General features: G+C 67.8%; 1 protein-coding gene across 1 annotated transcript; it reads right to left on the bottom strand.

The window, feature by feature from the left end:
• Positions 1-3,925: 3,925 nt before the first annotated feature.
• On the bottom strand, positions 3,926-21,086 carry LOC137149615 (collagen alpha-2(XI) chain-like). The gene is given in 40 exon segments (XM_067543143.1): positions 3,926-5,456; positions 5,900-6,000; positions 6,003-6,132; positions 6,957-7,025; positions 7,333-7,445; positions 7,651-7,935; positions 8,068-8,113; positions 8,201-8,236; positions 9,224-9,277; positions 9,589-9,696; positions 10,089-10,142; positions 10,238-10,291; positions 10,855-10,962; positions 11,254-11,307; positions 11,824-11,877; positions 12,288-12,341; positions 12,516-12,569; positions 12,825-12,932; positions 13,472-13,525; positions 14,180-14,233; positions 14,316-14,368; positions 14,446-14,512; positions 15,167-15,274; positions 15,684-15,737; positions 15,815-15,868; positions 15,950-16,057; positions 16,320-16,427; positions 16,679-16,732; positions 16,812-16,901; positions 17,002-17,109; positions 17,278-17,331; positions 18,106-18,159; positions 18,295-18,348; positions 18,855-18,899; positions 19,238-19,291; positions 19,895-19,939; positions 20,484-20,537; positions 20,618-20,671; positions 20,844-20,951; positions 21,034-21,086. Coding segments are annotated over 40 exon segments (3,084 nt in total). The 5' UTR covers positions 21,055-21,086; the 3' UTR covers positions 3,926-5,309.
• Between the last annotated feature and the right edge of the window lie 422 nt (positions 21,087-21,508).

Genomic DNA, 21,508 nt, shown 5'->3' with positions numbered 1-21,508 from the left:
AAAGGCGGAGACTCCTGTGTGGAGCCCCCAACACGCCTGTTTTACAACCACTTCTAAACCGGCCGCGGGGTAAAGCCGCAACGCCCCGAACGGGCCGGAGCCGGTGCGTGTGACCCGTTCAGCGCGTTACAGCCGTTCCCCGCTGTCACCCGGCCGCGGCCGTGACGCCCGCGGGAGCTGCAGACTCGCTGCCCCGGAGCCAGGCAGACCCGCCCTGGCACGTTTTGCTTCCCCGAGGCTTGTCCAGGCGGTTCAATGCGCTGCTCACAGCACCGGCGCGGAGGCTGGCCAGGTGGTTTCAGGGGCACACGCAGCCCTTGGCACCCGGACGCCTGGGTTCCACCCAGCTTTGCCACAGACCCTGCGTGTGAGCTGGGGCACGTCCCCTCCCGCCTTGGGGCCTCAGTTTCCCCCTCTCCAAGCAGCCACAAACGATGCGGGCGACTTTCCCAGGGTGTTCGCAACCAGCGCAAATCTGACCTGGGAACGACGCCAGCCAGCGTGAGCCCAGCCCCCGCTCCCAGCGCTGACCCTACAATAACACAGCCGTGGGCAGCCTCCGGCCCCGACGTCAGCCCCCAGAAAACGCCCACGTGCAGAACCCAGCCCAGCCCCGCCCGGCCATTGCAAGCCCCTCGCCCCCCAGCCCCGAGGTGGGGTATAAACCCAGCCCCGAGGTGGGGTAAACCCAGCGCTCTCCCCGCCCGCCTCGGCTCCGCTGCCTGCGCTGGGCCGCCGTGCCCCTGCTCTGCGGACAGGTACAGCCACGGCCTGGGGCCCCCCCCCCATCACCTGCTGCAGAGGGGGTGTCACGACGGGCAGGGGGTTCCCCGTGGGACCCTGCCCCCTGCTGCGGAGGGCATTCACCCGCTCACGCGCTCCGGGCTGGCTCAGGGGGTCCGGGAACGGGATCCCTATATGGGGCGCCGGCTCTGACCCAGCGGGGCAGGGGGCGGGAGGGGTCACGGGGGCCTTTGCAACCCAGGGCCGGCGATCCGGTTCAACGCCCACGTCAATCGCCCACGTGCCCAGCGGAGCCAGTTCCCGGCACTCCGGAAAGCGTTCAATTCCCCTGGGCGTGTCACACCCCGTCGGGTCGGCCTGTGGGTGGATGGACGGACAGACGGAGAGACTGACGTCTGCTTTTCCCCTCACATGGTTTCACTTCCCCCCTCTCAGGGGTGATTCTCAGCCCCCCGCCCTTGCCCCGGGGCCCAGCATCGCCCAACACACTCTGCTGCCTGGCCCGCCTGGCCGGACGCTGTCCCGTGAGGCCAGGTTGGCCCCTGGCTGCCCCTGGCAGGGCCTTCGAAGATGCTAACCCCGGCCCAGGGGGCTCCTGTCCGGGCGTCAGAGAGACCCCAGGGTCACGTGGGCGGGCGGGCGATATTTAGGGTGCCAGGGACTTTCCACCCAAAACCACCCGAGCCTGCAGGCTGGCACCCGGGCCCCGCCCAGCCCCCACACCCCCAGGAGAGACGCCCTGCGCTGGAGAGGATCAAACACCTAGTGACATGCACCCCCTGGCGGTGTCCTCGCCCCGTCGCACAGAGGGAAACTGAGGCAGGGATTTGTCAGAAACCATCGAACTGATAAAACCCAGGAGTCCGGGCGCCTAGCTCTAACCATTGCACCCCACTCCCCCCCCCCCCCAGAGCCAGGATAGAACCCAGGAGTCCTGGCTCCCAGCCCCCCTGCACACTACAGCCAAGCACCGCGGGGGGGGGGGGGGGGCTGTCTGTCCATCTGGGTGCTCAGTCAGAGGAGTGGGGCCAGGGCGGATTAAGGGGTTCCTGGGAGAGGCTGGAGGTTTCGAGGAGCTCAGACTCAGGGTGCAGACGGAGGAGAAGGCTGCAGGGCAGGGATACAGACACCCCTGTCCAAGCATCCCTATGGAGCCGGGCCGGCTTTCCTGCTGGGCGTGTGTGTGTGGGGGGGGGGGGGGCTGTGAGTGTGTGTGCAAAGGGGGGGGCCCCGGTGCCTCTCACAGAGACAGACACACGGACCCCTCCCCATCTCCCCACCTTTACCAAACGCTGCTTCTCCCCAGGCTCCCAGCCCGGCCCCAGGGAGCCCCCTCCTCTGTCCCACCCCAGCCCTATTGGCAGATGCTGCACCCCATAGAGGATCCCAGCCCCAGGCCCACACAGCCTGCAGCATGGGGGGGGGGGGCAGAGAGCAGGACACGCGGTTAGCAGCAGTGGGGTGAATCGGGGACTCTGCAAATACCAGCTGCTCCCATAGGGCTGGGGAGGTTGGGATCCCTCTCCCCGGCTCACGCACACCCTGCAACAACCACCACCACTACACGGCTTGTCTTTATAGTGGGGTGTTTGCAAGGGCACAGACCCCCCCACACTGGGGCAGGAGATATGGGGGCAGGGAGCAGGGCTGGGCTCCCCCCACCTACACACCTGTCCTAGTGGGCGGGAGATGCTCCCCAGGTCCGGGGCAGGCTCCGGCGGTCTCCAGGCCCGGCAGGGGGCAGGCTGTGGGGCCCAGGGCAGCGCCAGGTGGCCGGCTGTAGTGCACGGCGCTGCAGGGCCAGAGCCCAGCTGGGCTCACTCAGCACCGATTGATGGCAACGCCGATTCCCTGCACCTGCGGGTCCATCTGTCTGCACAGCCGGGGGCGGGGGAAGGCCTGGCCCCACTGGCAGAACCCCCCAGATTTCAAGAGGGTCAGAGCATCACCTGGTGAATTTGGCTGGGGGGGGGGGGGGACCCGCTCTCCCCAGGTGATTGGTCAAACCCAGGGGGTCTCCACAGCTTTACCAGCTCCTGGTTGGCTCTGGGGCTCGGCCTGGGGGACCCACTACCCCACCACAGGGAAATACCAGCCCTGACTCCCTCAGAACAGCCTCTGCCCCCTGCAATCCCCCCTGAACCCCCTCAATGGCGGGGGACGCCAGGCAGGGCCCTCCCGGCATCACAGACCCGGCTGAGATTTCAGCAGTGCCTGGTGGCACCGGGGGCCCCCCAGAGACCAGCTCTCCGGACACCACAGCTCTGCAGGGCGCCCGGCTCAGGCCCTCAGACACGGGGGTGCCCCAGAGCTGGGATGGGCTGGCAGGGGCCAAGGGGCCATTGCCGGGGCTCGTTCATTCAGGTGGCAGCACCTCCCACCCTGCACGCGCCCAGCCTGATTGTGACCGTGCCCCCCCCCCCGCCTGCCCCCGCAGCCCCGCCTCCCTCCAGCATCCCAGGGGCACTGCACTGACAATAACCCCTGCGCCCCGAGACCGGCTCTGTGCAAACACCAGCAGGAGCCAGGCCAAACATCCGGCTCTGGGCCCCCTGCTGACCCCCCCCCCCCGGCCTGCCAGCGGAGCAGGGCGCAGAAGCGGGACAGCCGGGTGTGCAGCCAGACAGACGTACAGCCAGGCTAGGACAAGCTGTGCGCTGGTCCAACGCCAGGCCGGATGCAGGGATCCCGGTTGAAAGGGGGCGGGCCAGACCCAATGATCGGAACCGGGCCCGCTGCGGCTCTGTGCGCCCAGGGGGCATGGCGGAGTCCCAGAACTGCACCCCCCGGAGCCCTGGCTCGTGCCGATCTGGGGTGCCCCAGGCCACACACCCGTAACCCCCCAACACAGCGACCGTCACCATTCGCCTTCCACGCTGGCTGGAGACCAGACAACCCCGAAAAACCCCCACCCCAGGCTCCCCCACAGCCAGGGCGGCGCACCCGCCGGACACCGCTGAGCCCGGGTCTGTGGCCCCCCTCGTTAGGTCAGCTCTCCAGCCCCTCCTCGCAGCCCAGAACCAGCCGCAGCGTTCCCGCTCTGCACCGTGGTCACGGGCACCAAACCCTCCGTCCCCCCGCCACTGTCTGCGTGCAGCACCGGCTGGGCTCGCGATCCCAGCCAGCGGGCAGGGACCGGTGCGGGTCCCAGCCTGGCCTTGCCTGGTGCGAGGGGGGGTTATTTATACCCTGTGTTGTCACGGGGGGGTGAAAAATCCCAACCCCCTGATGGAGAACAGCGCACGAGACGGGCGCGGCCGGGAGAGGGCTGGGGCGAGCCGAGGGGCTGGGCGACAGAAATAACGACCCCCGCCAAGCAGCAAAATGACAGCTGATATATTACAGCACAACGAGACAATTACTTACACACCATCACAGCCGCCGGCCCAGCACCGGGCGCCCGCGGCTCGTCAGCCACCAAAGAGCACGGCCAGGCGCCCCGGTCAACGCTGGGCCGACGGCGCCCAGGGAATGAATCTGCTCCCCCCCACCCGGCTGGCATGTGCTGGTTTGGGATTGCGACTCCGCGCCGCGGCGGGGCCCAGACCCGTCTCTGTAGCCAGCCCTTAAATAACAGAATTAATTTAAAACGAAGACAATAAAACCCAGCGTCCGTCTCGGCGTCGCGTCCCCTGCCACGGGGCGTCTGGCGAAGGCTTCGGTGTTCACAAGGCTGGTTCCGCTGGTGGTAATTAGTCCGGTGGGGGAAGGGAAATTAACACTAATGACATAGTGGAGATGGGGGCTGAGAACCGCAGTGCTATTAACATCTCCTCTTCCTTTGACAGGAATTAACCCGGCGGGGAGGGGTCCGGAGCCCCCTGCTGTGACTGAATGAGGTACAGGAATCCCCTAGTCTGGATGGGACCAATGGGCCCCTCTAGCCTGGCCTCCTGGCTGTAGCTGCTTTGGGAGGAAAGGGCAGGAAGCCTGCGATGGAGGGAGACTCCTGCATGGAGCGTGACAAAACCGGAAATTAAATGAGCCCTCTGCCATGAGGAAGTTTCCTCCTGACCCCCATCCCCTGAGGCCGGCTGGTGCCCTGAAGCATGAGAGTTGTCATCACTGTGACCTGTGGTAGCTCCGCGGGGATGGAGCTAGACGCCCACTCCCACACATTGACCCACATCGTCTGTCCACGCTGTTGACTGGCACAGGGGAGATGGGTGCCCTGCTGCGTTGATTAGCTCTGGTTGGTTCACAACGTTAATTAGCCATTAACGACTTTGCTCCCCCATCAGCGGGGGAATAGAGGGATCGATTCCATTGTTTCAGGGTGACTCCCGGCTGGTGTTAGTGTTGAGGGGCTCTGGGGGAGATAGCTGGGGTGTTCGGGGAGGGGTGGAGTGTGACTCTGACTCAGGGACCCACATGAACACCTCGGTGGATTCCAAGTGGTGGCGTCTATTTGGTGTCTCTCTCCGGTCCCTGGTCCTAGCTGGAGACGGCGGCAGGATGGTCGTGCTGTGTCCATCCCCCGGGGGGGCGGTGGGTCCCGCAGCTTCACCGCTCGGGGGTGGGACCTGGGCCAGGCTGGGACCAGGGCGGGGCTCCGGGGGTCAGTCCTAGCCCAGGAAACAGACGGGCCCCACCTCGAACCCGAACTTCTGGTCGGGCTGGCCAAAGTCCATGAAGCGGGCGTCCAGCAAGGGGAGCTGCTCCACGCGGGGCGTCCTCACCTCCAGCACCGTCCGGGCCAGGCCCTGCCGCACCTGTGCGGGGGGGAGAGTTAAACCGCCCGCAGGGTCACGGGCGCCCCGGGGGGACCCCTCTCCTCGCGGCTCCCCGGGCAGCCCCCGCCCCACCCTTCCCAGCCCCGCCCGGGAACCAGCCGCCTTCCCCGGCCGGGCTGTCTGCCTAGCCCTGGCCCCGTCTGTCTGTTCTGAGCTTGGGGCATCCAGCTGTCCGTCTGCTCCTAAACATGCTGCGTCCAGTTGTCCGTCTGTTCCGGGACTTGGTGTATTTGTCCATCCATCCTGTCCTCCCTCGACCCTCCCTCGTCTGTCTGTCTGTTTACCCAGCCGTCCCTCTGTCGGTCTCCAGTCTCTGCCCATCCGTCCGTCCATCCAGCCCCTCTCCAGCTCCTGATGTACCTGTCCGTCCTCCAACTGTCCATCCCTCCCTCCCTCCCTCCCGTGGGGCCCTGCCCACTCACCGCGCAGCCGTCGCTCAGGGCCGTGATGTAGGGGCTGCTGCCGAAGCTCATCTCCTCCTCGCTGGCGCCCCGCAGGCGCAGGGCGCGCTGGTGTCCCCGGAGGTGGCGCTGCGCCAGGCCACCGAGCGCTGGCAGTGGTAGGTGAAGTTCTGCCGGGCGCCCACGCTGAGCAGCCGCAGGAAGGTCAGCTGCACCGCGCCCACCGGGCTCCCGTCCGCCGCCACGTAGGAGAACTGGGGGGTGGACACGGTTGGGGGGAGACCCACATGCAGCCAGCCCCTGCTCGGGGAGGGCGTGGGGCGCACCCTGCTGCTCCCAGGAGGGGCTTCGTCCACGGGGGGTGGGGCGACTCAGTCGGGACCAGGGGCTACGCTCCGCGGCGAGGGGCACCAGAGGTAGGACAGACAGCTGGGCATGTCCGAGGACAGACAGCTGGGCATGTCCGAGGATGGACAGCTGGGCATGTCCGAGGATGGACAGAGGGACAGACAGTTTCCCTTTCCATCCACAGACCCTGGTACGGCTCTGTCTCTCTGCAGCCAGACAGACTCGGAGATGGACAGACTGATTACACAGGCAACTCACGGGATGGATGGGGGTCCAGGATGGGCGGGCTCCAGGACGGACGAACGGCTCAGATAGACAGAGGCCAGGCCAGGGGGTGGGGGCGTGAGGATCTAGGGGAGAGATACACCCCGGGGGGCTGGGCAGGGCAGGAGATTCTGGGGGGGTGGATGATACAATGACAAATGAGTTTGAAGGACGGACAGACGGACGCTAGCTGGGGGCATGTGCGGTCACCGGACACCCCTGCAGCCCCAGGTGCCGGGGGGTCGGTGGTGGAGCCGAGGGCAGGTTCAGGGAGGAGTTTACTCCCACGCGCACTCGGGCTGGGCCCTGTCTCGGGGGCTCATTCCGAGGGGCTCGGGTCCATGGGGGGGGCACGAACTGCATTATCGGGGTGCAGGATCCCTGGGAGCAGCATCGCTCGGGGCGACCCTGGCGCTGTCCCTGAGCCCAGCACAGCCTCCCCGGCCCGGCCCGGCCCGGCTCTCACCCTGCTGCCTTCCCGGAACTCGCTGAACCAGCTGCCAGGCGTCTCCTGCTCCCACGCAGACATCGGGACCTGGACGGGCAGAGCAGAGAGACGGGCTCAGGGGGGCGCTGCACGGGGGGTGCCCCACACACTGCACGGGGGGGGTGCCCCACACACAGACTGGCTGGGAGCGGGGCGCAGAGCGGGGGCTAAATTCTCCCGTCAGCCAGGCACAGCTGCTCCTAAATCAGACAGCAGCATCCTGGGCTGGTTACAACAGAACAGAACCCGGAGTCCTGGCCCCAGCCCCCCCCGGCCCCCTGCTCTGCCCCACCAGCCCCACTCCCCGCCCAGAGCCAGGGTGGAACCCGGAGTCCTGGCCCCAGCCCCCACTCACCTGGTGCGTATCTTTGGTGGGGAGGAGGCAGGTCTCCCCGCCGGCCGTGAAGTCGCAGCGCACCTTGAAGGAGTCCCGGGAGCAGCCCTCGTTGGGGTCGATCCAGTACTCGCCTGCGGGGAGCGTGTGCAGGGGGGTCAGGGCACAAAGGATCCCCTTCGTCCCCCCCCCGCCCCCGAGCCAGCCCAGCAGCACCGGCCCCTAGCATCTGACTGCACAGGGACAGCGCCCCACAGCAGCCCCTGCCCCGCTCCCTGCCGCGCCGCCCCCCAGCTCTGCCCCATCCCCCTGGATCCCGGCGCAGTCCCCGGCGCTCACCGTCGGGCAGGTCGGGGTGGCACAGCCGCAGGTCCTGGCAGGTGCGGGCCGGGTTGTCCTGGGTGCCCATCGGGTGCCTCATCTGCTCGATCTCCCGCTTGAGGGCGTGGAGGGAGCCCAGGATCTCCTCCGTGCCGCCCGCGTGGCCGCCGGGGGCCGCCCCGTCCGACACCAGCCCCTCGTCCTGCTCCTCCAGCAGCCGGCTGGCGTCCAGCGACCGCCTGCTCTTCTTGGGCAGCTGGATGGGCAGCGGCTGGATGACCTCCCCGGGGGCCCTGCGCGGGCACGGAGCGTCAGTGGGGCAGGCAGGGGGCAGGGGCAGGTCACTGAGAGGGGCCGGGGGGGGGGGGCCACGGTCGGCGGGGGGCAGCGGCAGGTCGAAGGGAAGCAGGGGAGGATGGGTCACTCACCGGGTGTCCGGGGGGCCTGGAACGCCGCGCTCACCCTTGGGGCCGGCTTGTCCCTAGGGGGAGAGAACAGAGACGTCAGCCGGCTGTGGGGCTGACCTGGGGGGGGGGACGGGGCTGGGCCCGCCGGGGACAGGACTCACCGTGGCTCCCTTCGCGCCCTTGGGACCGGCCGGGCCCTGAAAGCAACAACAGGACAATCAGCGGGGCCGGGGGGCTGGGCAGGGGGAGGGAGTGGGGGGCACTGATGGCCCTCCAGCAGGGGGAGGGGTGGCGTGCCAGGACACACCCCTGCAGTCACGCCCCATACGCACGGCGCGGGGCCCGGGCCGAAATCGCGACCGGCGCTGGCCTGATCTGCCCGGGGGGGGCAGAAGCTGTTTCTCAGAGACAAGGGGCCAGACTGGCACGGACGGGGCAGGGACAGACGGGTGCTTAGCACAGGACAGCAGGACAGCTCTGCCCCGAGGCCGCGTCTCCTGGCTCCGTGGGGCAGCACGATACCCAGGGGCCCCCAGGAGCAGGCGTTTCTCGCTCCCTGCCCCGCTCTCTCTCACCTAGGGGGCCGCAAGGAACCAGCCCTGGGGCAGACTCGGAGCCGGCGCGTGACCGGCAATGCTGCCCGGACCGGCAGGTAGGGCCCGCGCCAGGAACCAGGCCCAGCTGGCGAGGGTCCCGCCGAGGCAGCGTTTTCTCTTCACCCTCCCTGTGCCCGGGGCTGACCTCGGCCCCTCGGCTCCTGGGCTTCGCTGCGACGGACCCTGGCCCCGTGGTGAGGGGTGGGGGTGACTCCCGCTGGGGCAGCCCCCGACGCTGAGCCCTGGAGGGGCAGCGGCTCTGTCCAGGAGAGGGCTGGCTGTGCAGGGCTCACGTCTTGGGGGGCAGGCCAGGGCGGGGCGCGTGCTGGGGTCACCCCGCGGTGCTAACCCCAGCTGCACCCAGCTCTCGGGGGGGACCTGCCTGGGGGGGCTGGCTGCGGGCAGGGCCGGGCAGGGGACCCCAGGCTGCAGGGGGCAGGCAGTGACCGAGCCCCCCCGGTCCGGACTGCACCCCCGAGTGATGCCAGACACGGGGCGAGGGGCGGTGATGAGATGGGCACATTACAGGTGACACTCGGGGGGCGGCCCGGACCCACGTGGCGGGGGGGGAGGTCAGAGGTCACTCACAGGAAGTCCTGGGGGCCCAGCGGGGCCGAGGGGGCCGGCAGCACCAGGGATCCCCTGCAGGAGCCAGAAGAGAGAGAGAGAGAGCGGAATCAGAGCGAGGGCGGGGGGGCGCCCCCCAATTAACCCCTCGTACCCCGGACCACACAGGGGCTCCCCCGTTCACCCCCCGCCTGCCCTGGGTCCAACACAGCCGCCTCCTCCTCCCCCCAGCTCCCCACGCCCACCCGCACCCGTAGAGACGTGTCACCAGGCGTCCTGGCTCCCAGCCCCCCCCCCCCCGCTCTAACCACTAGACCCCACTCCCCCCACACGGCAGGGCTCTCTTCGGCAAGATGGAGAAGTCTGCCCCCCCCCCCCATACTCACGGTTTCTCCTTTCGACCCCAGGGAGCCCTGCGGGCCGGGCAGCCCCCGGTCTCCTTTCTCCCCCTGCTCGCCCGGGGGCCCGATCAGACCAATCAGACCGGGGTGGCCCTGGGGACAGACAGACAGCGATCAGTGCCGGACAGACAGATGGTGGCGGTGTGTCAGACAGACAGGCAGACGGCGTGCGAGGTCCACGCCCGGCTCTCACACCCCCTCGTGCCCCGCGTGCAGGCTGTGGGACGTGCATGCCAGCCACACTCGCGGGCTGTCGTGCTGACAGGTCTCGCTCGCACACGCTTGTGTCGCGCTGGTGCTACACCCGTGACGTGCATGGTGTGGGCATTCCCGTCTCTCTGTGCAGTCAAGCGCGCTTGTGCACCCATGGGGCCTGGCACGTCCCGGCACACGCGGGTGCACTGGTCCTGTATCATCCCCCCACCCGCTGGCCTGCTGTGCATGTCCACACACCGGCCGCGCGCCCCTCGTCTGCCCCCTCTCACCTTCTCGCCTTTGGGTCCTGAGTCCCCTTTGAGGCCGGGCAGCCCCGGGGGGCCCTGCGGGGAGACACAAGCGGACGGGTTAGCCGGGGAGGGGATGGGGGCTCCCCAGCCGGGGGCATTGACACAGGGGAGGGAGGGGCCACACTCACCACGGGTCCCGGGGGGCCCGTCTGGCCCGTCGCGCCCGGCTTGCCTTGTTCTCCCTGTGCGGGACAGAGGGCAGAGGTTACAGCTGATCACTGCCCCGAACATCCCCCGAGCTGCCCCCCACGGCCCAGAGATACCGGGGACCCCGCCACCGGCTCCCCCTGCTGGACAGCAATGCGCACAGCAGCTGCCAGGGCAGGAGCCCCACGGCCAGCCACTGCTCCACCCCCACGCCCCACCCAGCTCTGGGGCTCCCCCTGCCCGGGGCAGGGGGTCCCATGCGCTGATGGCTCTGGCCAGGCCTGCTGGGGGGCAGAGTTCTCCTCTCAGCCCACTGGCATGGGGGAAAGGCTGTTCTGGATTTACAGTGGGGGAGTTAAGACCCAGCCCAGCCCCATATGTCGGGGGCTCAAGGACCCATCAGCTGGGAGGGAGATACAGGCCTGGATCGCTGAGCTGGGGATAGACCCACGCCCCTCCCAGAGCTGGGATGGAACCCAGGAGTCCTGGCCCCCAGCCCGCCCCCCCCCCCTTGCTCTAACCACTAGACCTCCCTGCCCACCCAGAGCCGGGGACAGAACCCAGGCATCCTGCGGCATGCAGACTGGCTGGCACTTACCACGGAGCCCGGGATACCTCTCAGCCCGTCAGGCCCCTGCTTGCCGGCCGGTCCCTGGGGCCCCACGGGGCCGGTCTTGCCGGGAGCGCCCACCGCGCCTGGCTCGCCCTGGGGGCAGAGGGGCAGGGTGAGATCGGTGGCGGGTGACACGGTCACAGCAGTGACGGGAGATCCCGGGGGTCACCGTGCCCCGGCGGGGTCCAAGATCACCCTGGGGACCCCACTCTCACCCCAGCCCCGTGCATTATGGGACAGGACCCCTTGGCGTGGCCGGGCCGCAGCCTGGCTGGCTGTGGCTGGGTCTCTGAGCCGGCTCTGACCCCGGGGGATCCAGGACATGGCACGTCCCCAGCCAAGACGCCCCGCGGGGGACGGGCCTGCGGAGCCTGAGTCACTTACCTTGGTGCCCTTCTCGCCCTGACGCCCCTCGGGGCCCGGGGAGCCCGCAGGGCCCTGCAGAGAGACGAGACGGGACGGGAGGGTGAGGAAGGGTGTGACACGGGGCCTTTCCCCGAGGGGAACCGGCCCTGGCTGGCTCCGCGCGGGGTGGGAGGGTCCCTGGGGCGAAGCGGCTCCCCTGTCATTAGCAGCCGCGCTCTGGGCTGGGCATTTTGCGTGGCTGGGAGGGGAAGGAATTTCCTGCCCTCGGTGCCAGGGGCGGCTTCGTGAATCCCAGGCCTCCCCTCCTCCCCCCACGAGATTCTGGGGAGCTGATTTGTGTGTGTGCATGTCTGTGCCCCCTGCTGGCGGGGTGACCTGACCGCAGATGGGGTGAGGGCTCCAGGCAGTGGGGGGGTCGGTGTAGGTGGGGGGGAGGGATTCGTGCTGTGTCGGTCGCAGTCCCCGTCGCACACAGCGGCTGGGATAGCAGGTGTGTCTGACACCCCTCAGTGCAGTGAGATGCCTCTGCCTGGCTCCCGGAGGAAGGGGGTGACCTGGGCAGGGGAAACCAGACAGACCCACACTTACCCTCTTCCCTGGGGGGCCAGGCGGGCCATTCTCTCCTGTTGGACCCGGCGAGCCCTGGAGAGAGACAGAGATCTGGAATCAGGAGAACTGATCTAACCCGGAACATCGGGGAGCAGGGAACCCGGAGAGGCGGGGGGTCCGATCCGGAACGTCAGGGGGCGGGGAACCCGGAGAGGCGGGGGGTCCGATCCAGAACGTCAGGGAGGGGGGAACTCAGAGAAGGCTGGAGGCAGGTAAATCTAGAACGTCTGAGCGCAGGATCCGGAACCCCAGAGGGGTCACTCAGGCCGGCAGTCAGTGAGGAAGGAATCCAGAGTGAGATCCGATCTGGAACGTCAGGGGTGCACAGTGACTGATTGGGCGGGGGGGAGGGAGACTCAGAGGGGACTCGGGGGGAGAGCGCCGGGGTGTCCAGTCCCGACGTCGGGGCAGATCTGTTCCGCTCCAGAGCCCCCCTCACTCACCAGCTGCCCAGGCTCCCCGTCCTCGCCGCGCTCGCCCTTCGCACCGTCCTGGCCCTGGGGAGAACAAGCTGTGGGTCAGGGCAGGGACCCAGACCCCAGCCAGGCCCAAAGAGCAGCCCTGCCGCTTCCCACCCACCCCCACCCAGACTGCAGAGCACCTCCCCTGCCCCAGACCGCAGGGACCCCGTCCTGCAGCCTCGCAGGGCCAGGGGTGGGGCCAATACTCACCCTGGGGCCCATTTCACCTGGGGGGCCTGGATCCCCTGGGAAACCAACAGGACCCTGGAAGAGAAAGGAATCGATTAGCCGGAGCCCCTCCTCCAGCCGGGCACAGAACCCAGGAGTCCTGGCTCCCAGCCCCCTGTTCTAACCACTAGACCCCACTGCCCTCCCAGAGCCAGGCACAGAACCCAGGAGTCCTGGCTCCCAGCCCCCTGCTCTAACCACTAGACCGCACTCCCCTCGCAGAGCCAGGGATCGAACCCAGGCGTCCTGACCCCCCCACCTCTCCCCCGGTTTCCGCGCCACGTCACTCACAGGGTTGCCCTTGGGCCCATCGTCTCCGGGGGGGCCTTTCCCTCCAGGGGGTCCGGCCGTGCCGGCGGCTCCGGTTTCTCCCTTCTCCCCTCGCTCTCCTCGCGGGCCCTGGGGTGCAGAGAGAGCCGGGGGGGGGTCAGTGTGGGGTCCATGGGAGGACAGGAATAGGGGCCTGGCAGGGGGCAGAGCCCTGGGGAACCTCCAGGGGGTCAGCCCTTGGGGAGGGGTCCCAGCCCCAGTGTTCCTGGTGGAGGAAAGGGGCCCTGGGCGAGTTCTCACTAGGTGGGGACCAGGCTAGGCCCTGGGTGTCCCCCCTGCAAGGGGTGGGACTGGATGGGCCCCTGGGGGGAGACACCCACTGAGGAGGGGGTCCCTGGCTGGAGGCTGATGGCTCTGGGGGGTTTAATAAGAAAGGGAAAACGGTGGGGGCCAGGGTCTCCACTGGTGGGGCAAAGGAGGGCTTGGGGGGGCCCTTGGTGGGGGGTGGGTCCCCCGGGAGAGCAGCTGTGCCGCCAGGTGGGGGTGAGGGTTTGTGGGAGGCCTGGGGGGTAGAAAAGGGACAAAGGGCTGGGAGGTTTCTGGGGGTCAGTGGCCGTGTTGCCGGGGCGGGGGAAGGGAGCAGGGGCAGGGGGTGCTCAAGGACTCACCTTGACTCCTGGCTCCCCGGGGATGCCCGGGGCCCCCGACTCGCCAGGCTCACCCTGAAACGAGAGAGACGTCAGCACTCGTGCTCCGGCCGGGCCCCCTGTTGGAGGGTCTCTGGGAGCCACGGCTCACAAACACCCAGGGACCAAGCGTGGCAGCACCCGACCGCCACTGTCCTCTAGAGCCCGCCCCCTCCCCTCCTAGAGCTGGGAGAGAACCCAGGAGTCCTGGCTCCCAGCCCCCTGCTCGGACCCAGGACAGTCCCCACGCCCCTGGCCCTTCCACCCCTGCAGCCTGTGGCTCTGAGCCTCCCCCCGTCTGTCCCTTCCCTTCCTGCCCCACCCTCAGCCTGCTCTGCGCTAAGACAATGACCCAGCTAATCGCAGGCTCCAGGGCTGCGGGGTCAGGAAGGACGGCTCTCCCTGATGCTCCGTTGGCCGGATGTGTCTGGGGTTTTTCTCAGAAGTGTCAGGGCTCGGCCCAGCTGGAGACGGGGCACCACACAGGCGCCTGGTGCTCTGAGCGGCTCCAGAGACTCCTCGGCCTGGCGGCTGGGTCTGGCTCACATGCTGGGGGTCGCCAGATTGGGGCAGGGAAGGAATCTCTCCCAGGACAGACTGGCAGGGAGCCTGGGGGTGTTCATGAAATCCACCAACCCCACAATCCCCCCCTGAGCTGGCAGAGAACCCAGGCGTCCTGGCTCTACCTACCTTCTCTCCAGGGGGTCCCAGGTTGCCAATGCCGCCGGGGCCGCCTTGGGGTCCCTGCAGGGGGAGAGAGCAGAGCGAGTTACCTCGGGGCGCCCTGAGCGTGGCTGACAGGGCTGGGGGCGGGGGAGGCACTTACGTCCGCTCCAGAGGGTCCGGCTGGCCCACGTGGGCCTGGGGGGCCGGGGGGCCCTGTGGGGAGAAAGCACAAGGTGAGGGGGGTTCTTGGACCTGCCCACCTGCAGGGGGGACTGGGAACGGGGGGCAGCCGGGGTCACTTACCATGGGGCCCACGTCACCTGTCTCGCCCTTCTCCCCCGCCGGACCCGGCAGACCCTAAGGAGAAAAAGTGCATCAGTGGGGGGCACATCTGGATCTGGGATGAGGAGGGGGCAGATGAAGGAGAACAGCTGGATCCAGGCAGATGGGGGAAGCAGGCAGCAGGGCACCTCTGGATCTGGGGGATGGAGGGTCCCAGGCATAGGACACATCTGGATCTGGGGGATGGAGGGGCAGAGATGGAAGGGCACATCTGGATTCGGGATGGGGTGGTGGCCCAGGTGGAGGGGCACATCTGGAGTGCGGCTGGGGAGAGGGGACCCAACCAGAGGGGCACATCTGGATCCAGGTAGGTGGGGAGGAGGGCACACAGGGATAGTTCCCCCCTCCTCCTCCGCCCCCCCGGAACAGCTGGCTCTGGGGTGGGACACAGCAACAAGTGGCCCGTGGGGGCAGTTACCTGCCCAGCCGTTTGGGACAGGAAGTGAAGGGGAATCCCGCCCCCAGCTAGAACTGCATCGTGGGGCGGGGTTATTTAGGGAGGCCAGACTGGGCGGCTTGGGCTGGGGCAGGGGAGCTCGGGTCGGGTCCGGGTCCAGGGACGGAGACAAGAGGAAGGGGCAGGGCCTGGGGGGCGGGGCCAGGGCACTGGAGTGGCTCCATGGGGGACGGGGGGGCCGCCCTGCACTGGCAGCGAGGGGCCCCACTCACCTGCAGCCCAATCGGGCCGGGCGGCCCGTTGAATCCGCGGGTTCCTTCGTCGCCCTTCGCCCCGAAATGCCCCTGGGGGCCCCGAGCGCCCGGCTCCCCGTCAGCCCCCTGGACATACGAGAGCATCAGAGACGGGCCTGGGGCGACCCCGGGGCTCACTGAGCTGGTGGCGGGGGGAGTCTCGGCGCTCTGGGAGCAGCAGGACCCCCCTGGCCACCCTCCCGTTGATAGGACCCCCCCGGACCCCTCCTCCATCAGTGCAATGCAGGGGCCACTGCGCGATCTGCAATCCAGCACCTCGCCCCACTGCATGAGTCGGGGGCTGTGACGCTGCACGGCCTGGGGACAGGGACAGGGACCCCCCCGTACGGAGCCGACCCGGCTCCATCCCCCCCCGCCCAGAGCCGACCCGGCTCCGTCATCCTGCCCCGCCCAGAGCTGGCACCGCCCGGGCTACCAGCCGCAGGGACCCCCGCCCTGTGCGGCAGGAGGCTGTCTGAGGGTGCCAGGTACTCACCGCTGCTCCAGGCTGCCCGACTGGACCCATGGGCCCTGGGGGTCCTGGGGGACCCTGGAAGGAAGGAGATGGGGATCAGACACAGCGGGCGGGACGGGGGGGGGGTCGGGGAGCCCCCCTCTCATACTCACGTGCTCCCCCTTGTTGCCTTTGCCGCCCTTCTGGCCCGGCTCGCCCACCTCGCCCTGCAGAGAGGAGAGAGAGGAGAAGGGTTTAGCCCCTCGCCGCGCGGGTGGTGCAGGACATGGGCACAGATGGGGCCTCACCTTGTCGCCATCCTCACCAGCGCCCCCGGGGGGCCCCGCGGGGCCGGGCAGCCCGACAGGGCCCTGGACGCCATCCCGCCCAGCGGGGCCTATGGGGCCTTTCTCGCCCTGCGGGGAAATAGAGGAGTGAGGTGCACAGAACCCAGGAGTCCTGGCTCCCAGCCCCCCCAGCTCTAACCACCAGACCCCACTGCCCTCCCAGAACCGGGAATAGAACCCAGGAGTCCTGGCTCCCAGCCCCCACCCAGCTCTAACCACCAGCCCCCATTCCCCTCCCAGAGCCAGGAATAGAACCCAGGAGTTCTGGCTCCCAGCCCCCCTGCATCCTACTAGCACCCGCTCCCCCCAGGCCCCTGCGCCCCCTACTCACGGGAACGCCTTTCTCTCCAGCGGGACCCGGTGGCCCTTGGGGGCCTGGTCTACCTGGGGGTCCGATGGGGCCTCCCTGTCCGGGGCCGCCTCTCTCGCCGGGGGAGCCCTGGGGGGAGAGAGAAGATGAGTCACTCGCTGCCCCCCACAGCGGGATCCCCTCCAGATGCACGTGGGGGGACCAGGATCACAGCCAGGGGGTGGGAGGGGGCGGATCGGGGGTCAGCGAATGGAGGGGGCTGGCAGGTTTGATGGGGGTGAGGGAAGGGAGGTCAGGAGGGGGCAGAGGAAGGATGGGGGGCTATGGTGATAATTGAGGGGGAGGGGTTAGGCTGGTGTGGGGCCCCCCCCCATACTCACTGCAGGTCCTGGGGGTCCAGCCGGCCCCTCGTTGCCTTTCAGCCCAGAGCCGCCCTGCAGGGGAGAAGCACAGGTCAGGGCTTGCCGTCACCGTGGGGGGACCTGGGGGCATCGTGGGGGGGCCAGTACTCACCGGGGTGCCAGGCAGCCCGCGCTCGCCGGGGAAACCCCGCAGTCCAGCCGGGCCGTCCTTCCCGAGGGCTCCCGGGGGGCCGGGGTCTCCCTGAGGCGGGGGGAGAAGGAGGAGAATGAGGCGGGTGTCCCACCCTGCTCCCCACAGCACAGCGCCCCCAGCACCGCACCGGCCCATGCCAGCGCCTTACCTTGGTTCCTTCTTTCCCAGAGGGTCCTGGCAAGCCCTGCTCTCCCGGGGGGCCGGGGGGGCCCGGGTGACCTCGCTCCCCCATCGGACCAGACTCCCCAGGAGCACCCTAGTGTGGGGGGAGACAAGAGACGACATGAGCCCTTCCGGGAATGGGCACCCCAGACCCATGGACCTCAGCCTCTTCCACCGCCGGGGGAGCTGCCAAGTGACTGCACCCTGTGGGCACAGCCGCCCCCAGCCCACCTGGGCACCCCTACAGGGAGGGGCTCCTTACCTGAGGTCCCACCACTCCTGGGGGGCCAGAGGGGCCCGTCTTGCCTTGGAAACCCTGGAAGAGAAAGAGGTGGGGGCATTAGAACGAGCCCAGGCAGATGGCTCTGCCCCTGACCCCCCTGTGTAAGCAGAATGCCACGCAGGAGTGAGTGAGGAGTAACACAGGAGTATCCAGAGTATAACAAGTGAGTATATGAGGAGTAATGCAGGAGTACTCAGAGACTAACATCAGAGTACGTGAGGAGTAACCTTGGAGTATCTAGAGTGTAACACAACAGTATACAGGAGTACCATGGGAGTACCCAGAGAGTAACATGGGAGTAAGGAGGGAGTAACCAAGAATAACAGTGGAGTGAAGAGAGAGCAATGTGGGAGAGAGGAGTAACATGGGAGTAACCAGCGTGCAACGCAGGAGTGAGTGAGGAGTAATGCAGGAGTATCCAAAGAGTAACATGTGAGCAACTTGAATGCAATGCAGGAGTGAGAGAGGAATAAGGGGAGTATCCAAAGCATAACACAGGAGCATGTGAGGGGTAACCAGCAGTATCCATAGAGTAACGTGGGAGTAATTTGGGGTAACATGGGAGTAACCAGGGAGTAAAGAGGGAGTATGTCAAGTATAATATGAGAGTAATCAGAGAGTAACGGGAGTACGTGAGGAGCAATGAAGGCGTCTCCAGAGTGTGACATGGGAGTAGGCAAGGGGTAGCAGGATAGTAACGTATGTGTAACCTAGGAGGAACCAGAGTGCAGCATGGCAGTAACCACAGAGTAACACGGGGTCAGAGAAAAGTATCTGCAGCCCAACGGCGCAGGAACAGACACGTACGACTTCTCCTCGCTGACCGGGGGGCCCGGGAAGCCCGTCCTTGCCTGGGGGACCCTGTCGGGAGAAAAATGGAGAGGTCAGGGGGGCAGGGGAGATCGCAGTGTGAGGGGACTGGGGAACCAGCTGGGGGGCAGGGGAGCGGGAATGGCAGGAGGGAGCTGGGAGGCGGGGGTAGCTTCTCTTACTCACCGGTGGTCCTTTGGGTCCGGGGAAGCCGTTCGGCCCCTGGGGGCCTGGGAGTCCCTGCAGAGAGCAGAGCGGAGGTTAGGGGGACCTGAGGGGAGGAAGACCAATGCCCGGCTAGGCTCTGCCCTCCCAGATGCCCGGCCCCTGGGACACCGCACGGCCAGGGCCAGCCATCACGAGCAGGGGCCAGGCTAACGTGGTACTGGGGGGCCGACTGCACAAAGCCAGCCATGCCACCCTGCAGCGAGCCGCCCCTCACACCGTGCCAGGCCCAGCAGCCGTGGCTGGGTCCGTGCGAGCCTCACACTGCAGTGAGCCGACCCTCGCACTAGTGAATCTCTGCGGCCTAGTGCGAGCGTTGCACTAACATGAGCCATGCCTGGCACGGCTGTCGCATAGGCTGTGGAGAGGAGAAAAGGAACGGGCACAAGGCGTGGCAGGCTGTACAACGCCCGGCAGGGGTGTTCCAGGCCCGGCTGGTGCAGCGAAGTGTAGGGCCCGGTGCCCGGGCTCTGTGTTCGTGTCGCACACCCAGGTCCCACTCACGCTGTGCTCACACTCACCCTTTCCCCTGGAGGGCCGTGGGGGCCATCACCGCCAGAGGTGCCCTGCGGGGAGAGACAGATGTGACACGCCCCATTCCCACACACACAGACGCGCGTGCACAGACGTGTACGTTCACACCTATGTACACACACACACCCCTGTTCTCACAAACACACACACACGTGGACACACAGACGGGGATACATACAGAAACACCAACACCCCCCCCCCCGACACACGGACACACAGACAAAGGAACACACAGACTTGCACGTTTGCACCCCCCAGGGCCTGTTCACACGCATTGACCTCTGCCCAGACCTCACCCTGTGACACACTGACCCCGACACAGACAGACGGACGGACAGACCCCGAGCCCCACCCCTCCACTAAGACTGACCTTTGCCCCCAGCTTTCCGGTGGCTCCACGCGGCCCCCGCTGGCCCCTGGGACCCTGGAGGAATGAGACAGAGGCGGGTGAGTTCCCGCGCTCCCAGCACTGCCCCCTCCCACTGCCCAGTCCCCCCAGTCCCGGGGGGCAGAACCTGAGCGACCCAGACAGCGCCCCGGTGGTGTTCATGAAGACCTGAGGGGAGGAGGTGGCAGATGAGGGGGACCCACCAGCCCCATAGGATGGGGATGCGCACATGACCCCCAACTCTGGTAGGGGAACGCCGGACCCCCAACACCAGACGGGATGGGGGGGGAAGGACCCCCCGGGGAACGGGCAGGCTAAGAGGCAATATTCTGCCCCCCGCACCAGAGAGGGTCCCAGTTCCCCAAGGCCCCGTGGCAATCGGTGGTGGGGGCCAGAGGGGACATGTCATGTATTAGTCCAGGTGGGGGGTGAGCCCCTGGCAGAGGGCACGGCTGCCCCAGGGTCCTGGGCACGACCTCCAGTCACTGGGGTCCGGGGGATGCTGAAGAGCGGCTGGGATGGGGAGGCCTGCGCTGGGCACAGAGGGATGGACGGATGGGTGGATGGACGGACAGACAGACGGAGAGGAGAGGGATGGTTGGATGCTGCACTAACCCCCTGCCTCACCCCCACACTCACCGTGGGGCCACGCTCTCCCCTGGGTCCCGGCTTCCCCGATAGACCCTGCAACAGACAATCAGTGAGCCCCAGTCGCGGCTGGGTGCCCGTCGGAGAACCCCTCAGCCAGCCAGGGCCCTGCAGGGACCCCCCACCCAGCCCCCACAAAGACCCCCCCACCCATGGCTCTGCGGGGGCCCCAAATCCACAGAGCCTGCACAGGGACCCCCCAGTGCAGGGCTCTGCCCCCACCCATGGGAACCCCCCAGATACGCCCCTCACAGCTCTGCAGGGACCCCCACCCCCACCTCATCCAGGGCTTTGCAGACACCCCCCTAGAATCCCCCCAGCCAGTCCCTGGCAGACCCTCCCCCACCCCCCAACAGGCCTCCCGCCCTTCACTCAGCCCCACCGGGGCTCCCAGTTCCAGTCCGTCCCTGGGGTGTGCGGGGGTGGAAATGGGTGTCAGCCCCACCCAGCAGAACCTACCTCCCCGAGGTCCCCCAATGGTTCCCCCTCTGGGGACGCCTCCTGCAGGGGAGACACGGACCCCGCTCCCCTGGGGGCATTGGGGGGAGCCCAGCCGGGGCGGGGGTGGGGGGTTACTCACCCGAGTGCCTTTCTCACCATTACTGCCAGGGAATCCAGGGAAGCCCAGAGATCCCTGGGGGGAGAGGAGAGAGGGGATCAGGGGTGTGTGCTGGGGGGCAGAGGCGGGGCAGACCCACGGTTCCCAGCTCTCACCTTCGGGCCTTGCCGTCCGGGGTATCCGGGAAGACCTGGTACGCCCAGCTTCCCCTGCAGGAGAGCAAGAGAGGTGGGGTTAGGGGAACGGGACACGGGGCCGTTCCCCGCTGGGGGCTGGCGCTGATCCATCCCTGGCGGGGGCGGGAACAGGACACATTAGCAGGGTCCAGTCCCTGCCCCCGGGCATGGCCCAGCCCTGCCCCACGCTGCCCCGGATCCTCACCTTCTCTCCCACCAGCCCGAGGGAGCCCGGGTCGCCCGAGGGTCCGGTCCGGCCTTTGGGACCTTCCGGCCCGTCCTCTCCTCTGGATCCCGGTACGCCCAGCTCGCCCTGCGGGGCAGAGAGAACAGGGGGGTGAGACTGGCACCGCCAGGAGCAGGTGGGCAGCGAAGGGCTCTGGGCACAAACTTACCCTGTCTCCTTTCACCCCCATGTCGCCCTTGAACCCAGGGAATCCGTCCTCACCCTGCACAGAGACAGACAGACAGGCAGACAGGCAGACAGGCAGGTGCTAGTCAGAGAGTTTAAGGCCGGAAGGGGTCAGATACAGGTCAGACTGGCTGATATCGTGGGGTCCCGGCTGGACTGTTACCTGTCACGGGCCGAGAACAGGCGGGACCGAGGGCACCAGAGCCCGAGGCCACCACAATGGCAGGGAAAGGGTTAAGTGAGTACGCCCAGGAAATCCTGGCCAGTGACCCTCACCCCACACCGCAGGGGAAGGTGAAACCCCCCAAGTCACGGCCAGTCTGATCTGGGGGGTTCCTTCCCCGCACCCCATACGGTGATCAGCCAAGCCAGTTAAAGTGCAGCTCGCGGAGCCCCCTAAGCACCCCCCGATTCTCTGCCTGCCGGACTGAGGTGGGGAGCTCGGGGCTTCTGCCCCG

Source organism: Emydura macquarii, unplaced genomic scaffold (assembly GCF_026122565.2).
Source record: "Emydura macquarii macquarii isolate MOO-44397 ecotype Brisbane River unplaced genomic scaffold, CSIRO-AGI_Emac_v2 contig_782, whole genome shotgun sequence".
NCBI lineage: Eukaryota > Metazoa > Chordata > Testudines > Chelidae > Emydura > Emydura macquarii.
This window is presented reverse-complemented; position numbering and strand designations above follow the sequence as displayed.